Source organism: Henckelia pumila, chromosome 3 (assembly GCF_033568475.1).
Source record: "Henckelia pumila isolate YLH828 chromosome 3, ASM3356847v2, whole genome shotgun sequence".
NCBI classification, from domain to species: Eukaryota; Viridiplantae; Streptophyta; class Magnoliopsida; order Lamiales; family Gesneriaceae; genus Henckelia; species Henckelia pumila.
This window is the reverse complement of record NC_133122.1, coordinates 183,840,444-183,845,761: the sequence shown is the minus strand read 5'-3', so window position 1 is coordinate 183,845,761 and position 5,318 is coordinate 183,840,444. Positions and strand designations below refer to the sequence as shown.

Here is a 5,318-nt window from a genome sequence, read left to right as displayed (position 1 = left end):
TTTAACAGGTGCTAAATATATTTTTGGGTAGACTCTTATAAAAGTTTTATTTTTATATAAAATATAATATTTTTTTCATGAATATATTTAAACAAAATTTCGTCTGACCAAATTAACACGTATAATAATTGTCGTGCAGAAGTTTCGACGTTGATTTTTGTACTTAAAAAATAATAATATACAGCGGAAGATATCAATTCAGAAGGTGTAAAACGAGGAGAGAAAGGCCCAGCTGCAAAGTCATACTACATTAAATTCTCACACTCCTCCATTAATTTCTATTCGCCATTTTCATTCATATAATATATACTTTTCAGTTTTCAGTTTTCGTCTCAACTCCAGCGATGAATCCAGGTTTCAATGTCGATTCAGTTCTTTTACGTTTTCTGGGATTTGAATCTCTTCCCGTCAAACAAACCTCCTCCTTTTGATTTCTTAGTAACACCCAAGTGGTCAAATTACCCCACTTAGATTTTAAGATTGTTTTTGTCTGAGTTCATGTTGTGTGAAATTCATATTTTCATTTCACAGATTGTTATGTTCTTAATATAGCTAATGAGCTATCAGTACTGATCAACTAACTACCAATTAATTGCCTTCAATTTTTCTGACAAGTCTATTTTGTTTGAGAGCACATTTAATCAAGAAACATTTTTTCTTCTGATCTCTTTCTTGTTTTTCCAACCTAATTTGGTGCTTTTCTTGATAAACTTGGCAGTCGCCATGTTTAGAAGAAGGAATCAGAACAATAAGGAGACTCATGGTATTACAGACAAAGGTGAAAAGGTATATAATAAGTTGTCGCATTTTCTGTTTTCGTTTTCTAAACTTTTGCTCACATTTATCAAATTTGATAAGTTAGAATACGAAAATAGAAAACATGACAATTTGACTGACTATTTACCTTAACAATACACACACGGCAAAACCACGTTTTTGTTTTAGCCCAATAAGCATATAAATGAACCTGATATTTCAGGTTCAACAACTAAGGGACGCTCTTGGACAAGTATCAGGTCCAAGTTTAAAGTTTTGTACCGACCCGTGTCTGAGGAGGTATTTAGAAGCTCGAAACTGGAATGTGGATAAAGCTCAAATAATGTTGGAGGAATCTCTTAAATGGAGGGCCACCTATAAGCCAGAAGAGATTCGTTGGGTATGTTTTTTTATGAAAGCATATATCATATCATATCGTATCGATTTAGATTTCTGATGTTGCATAGCACATGTTTCTCATCATCATAAAGTAAAGATTGTGACTTTAGACGTATTTGCCATACCAGCATGAAGTAGCTCATGAAGGTGAAACAGGGAAGGTTTCCAAAGCCAATTTTCATGACCGAAAGGGTAGAACCGTCCTCATAATGAGGCCAGGAAAACAGGTTGGTCTGTTCAATTTCTGTGATTTTTTTTTTTTTTTTTTTGCATAAATAAATAATCAGTCACACTCCTCATAGTCTCGTTCGTTAGGATTCGTCTCATGCTCCATTGATAATCAATTACAGAACACATCATCCCCAGAAGGAAATATTCGCCATCTCGTGTATCTTATGGAGAATGCTATCCTGAACCTGCCTGAAGAGCAAGAACAAATGTCATGGCTCATAGACTTCAATGGATGGTCATTGAATACCAATGTCCCCATTAAAACAGCCAGAGATATCATCTACATTTTACAAAACCACTACCCTGAGAGGCTTGCTATTGTTGTTCTCTACAGTCCACCTAAAATTTTCGAGGCGTTTTGGAAGGTATGCTATCAGTATCAGTTGTAGGTAGTGTTTGCAACCTCTAAAAATAAGCGATTATGGAGATTCTCTTAAAAAAAAATTTCATAATCACTTATTTTTAGAAGTTGCAAACACACCGTAGTTTGTTTTTGGATTTCGTGCTTGGTTTGAGTGATAATGCAAATGAATTGAGCTGGCTTGAATATATGATCTGATTTGCATTAATGGATTGAGATCCAACAATTTGCCTGATAGCTCGGAGTTTTGATTTATTAATAAAATTTTATAAGTATTTAAATGTGAAAAGTCATGAGATGGAATGACTGGAATAACTCTTTGCAGGTTGTGAAATACTTTGTGGATCAGAAGACATTTCAGAAAATAAAGTTTGTGTACCCAAATAACAAAGAAAGTGCGGAGCTAATGAAGACCTTTTTTGATGCTGAGAACCTACCCAGTGAATTTGGAGGAAAAGCTACTCTGAACTACGATCATGAAGAGTTTTCAAGATTGATGGTCCAAGAAGATGTCAAAACTGCTAAATTCTGGCAACTTGACGACGAAACTGACGGAAACATTACACCGGTGGTGACAATGAAGCCAGTACTTGCCGTTGTGGGATCAGATGAGCAGACTCTGGTTGAGAACAAGAGCGATTGAGGCTGAGAAAATCCCTCGACTTACATATTTCACTTGCTGTAACCATAAGTAGCTTTTTTTCCAGCGGACTCATGCTTCATTTTACAGGATATATCAATCTTTATTTTGGCTTTCATGCGTTGATAATTAGTTCCACGAAACCCCATTTGGATTATAAGAATGTTTGCACATAGATGCTCGTTGGATATTATAGAGATTATGACACTCGGTCATGATATTATATAATGTTGATCTCCATTGACCATAGATAATACGTACTGTTTTAATATTTTATTCAAAGTTTTTTGGTAAAAGAAGAATTCATATGGACTTGAATTTGAAATTTTGTTTCTTTTTGTTGTAATAGTATAAATATCATATCTATTTTTACGAATTTTAGATGACGTGTACGTGTAGAAGGGAAATTGCAATTCGATTTCATATATTTGTCACTTTATGATTTAAGTCGTAATGTTGTCAAATTTCAATTTAGTTTTAGCATGCTATCGTATTTCCGACCAAGTCAATAAACCAATCAAAACATGAAACAACATTTGATTATGAATAAGTGTGATATTTTGATATTTAATATAGAAGACAAGCTCCTTATAACTAGAATAAAATTCTGATCAAAACTATCATAATTGAACGTTATTCATGGAAAGTGTGGTATGGCTTTCAAAGGGGTTCTCCCTGTATGAAAGTGTAAGGGAATGGGGTTGCACATAAATAGTTTGAGGTGTTGTCCAACGGTGTTGACAACACTTACAATAACATCTTGAGTGATTTGCAGCGGAATATAATTAAAACGTGAATAAAATAAACAAGCAACCAAATAAATAGACTCAAATGAATTAAGCAAGAGTATAAAATACTCTTGCAGCGCCTCAGGGCAAAACTTCACTAGAAAATAATTCAAAGAGTTTTACAAACCCTAAAACTAGTGATTATTGTAAAATCAATTTTCTTCAACATTTGAGAAAATAAAGCAAATAAAAATAACTCCTAAAAATTCTATATGAAATAGAATAAAGAAAATAGATCAAGGAGTTGAAATTCTTGACGCCAAAACTTGTAGAGATGAAAACACTTTTTGATCAATGATCTTCAAATGTTCTTCAAGCATAAAGTGAACACGACCGATACAGACTTCAGAAGCTCTTCTCTTAACGTACGTGTATGAAGCTTTTTTTATAAACTCTCTCAGTTGATCTCTATATGTTTTGGTCGATCCTTTTCTTTTTGCACGCTTATCTCCTTAAATAGTGCAAGAGTCATTCTTCAACATCTTTCCTTGTAGAAGTAGAAGTCTTGAGATTTGATCATATCAAATCTGCACAATAAGAAAAACGATACACATTAGATATGATATGATAAAGTCAATAATATCACAAATCAAGTTAATCAAGAAAATAAATAACTTATATAAGATTACTTCATGTCCAAGAAAGGCAAAAGATATTAAATAAAATCTTTTCAAAATAGGTTGATTTTAAAGAATAAAATATTTCTTTCAATCTCTCCCTTATTTCCTTTCTGGACAAAACACATTTAATCCATGAACAAATCAACTTAACTCCCCCTTAATCAAAACTCTCCCTAAATAGATTCTCCCCCTAAGTATAACATAGGTGTTGTCACGAGATGTTGGCAACATCTAGCTACGACACTTCAGATCAGAAAACATAAGTGCAAGCTGGAGAAACAGAAACAAGAAAAAACATATCAGAGCTAACATCAAAAACAAGTTTTGATTAGGATAAGAGCAAAAACACAATACTTAAGACTAACATCAACTGAAACTAAACTAGCAAAACCAAAACAAACAAAACAAGAATTGATTGCTCTCGGATGAGCCATCAGCCTCTTCCTTTTTATCTTTACTTTCTTCTCCCTCTTTTTGTTCAGAAGGGCCAGCTCCACGTAGTAGTGACTCGTAGTGAGCCTTAAACCCTTCATAATAGGCTAAATCAGCCTTAGCTTGGGTAATCTTCTGCTCAGCATGCAGCAGTTGAGCTTGAATAAAAGTAGGATCAATATCTTGAGCAGCATATGGGGGTACAAAAACAGCTGTGGCAGAGGAGGTGTTGGCAACACCTGCCACAACACCTGCGGCAACATCTGATTCAGACCAAGGAAGGTCTATCTTTCTATTTCCTTTGAGTAATGCAGGTGTGATCTTTAACAACTCCCCAGGCTCTATAAGTAGCTCATCATCATCATTTTCAATCTCTTGATATAGCATCATGGCATAGATCAGAGAAGGATATGGAAGCTTCAGGGTCGGTTGATCACAATCTGCAAAGGTCATGACTGTGTCAAACACCAGTCGGCCATAATTGAAATTGATTCATGTGCCAATGGCGTACAAGACTGGAGCCTAATGCTTGGTAACAACAGTAGAATTCCCAGATGGAGTCCATGTCTTGACAGTTGTCTTGTGTAGAACAAAGTAGAAGGAAGTGAGCTTGGCAGCCTGCAACTTCATAGGGTGAGCTGGAAATACAGTGACTTGCCCTCATGTGATGACAGAAATCATCTCATCCAAATTTGGTACTGCAGCATCATCACCAGTAAGTGTATGGAGGAATCCATTGATCATAGCAGGACTGAAGGCAAAAATTTGTCCTCGCACATACACCTTCCCATACTTGACATATCTTGGATCCTTCACAGCTTCAGTCAAGTTACAATAAAATTCTCGAACAATTTCCCTGCAATATGGACCAGCAGTGGAGACAGTGGCCAGCAGATTTCTTACCTCAAAGAATCTGACCAAATTTTGAGCTCCATAGCTCTCCACATCAATATTGTGTTCCTCAAGGAACTCACGATCAGAATATTTATCCCAGCAATCAGCAATTTTCTTGGAATAAAAAGTTGAGGAATAAGACTCATTTACCCGATAGTCTTCACCCAAGGTGTTGTCCAGGGTGTCGGCAACACCTT

General features: G+C 35.4%; 1 protein-coding gene across 1 annotated transcript; it reads left to right on the top strand.

Annotated features, from left to right (window-relative positions):
* The first annotated feature begins 201 nt into the window (after positions 1-201).
* Positions 202-2,700, top strand: LOC140891850 (uncharacterized). Its single transcript, XM_073300514.1, has 6 exons — positions 202-354; positions 719-786; positions 980-1,156; positions 1,284-1,382; positions 1,506-1,751; positions 2,073-2,700. Exons 1-6 carry the CDS (start codon positions 345-347, stop codon positions 2,388-2,390), a joined length of 918 nt encoding a protein of 305 aa, XP_073156615.1. The 5' UTR covers positions 202-344; the 3' UTR covers positions 2,391-2,700.
* Positions 2,701-5,318: the final 2,618 nt, after the last annotated feature.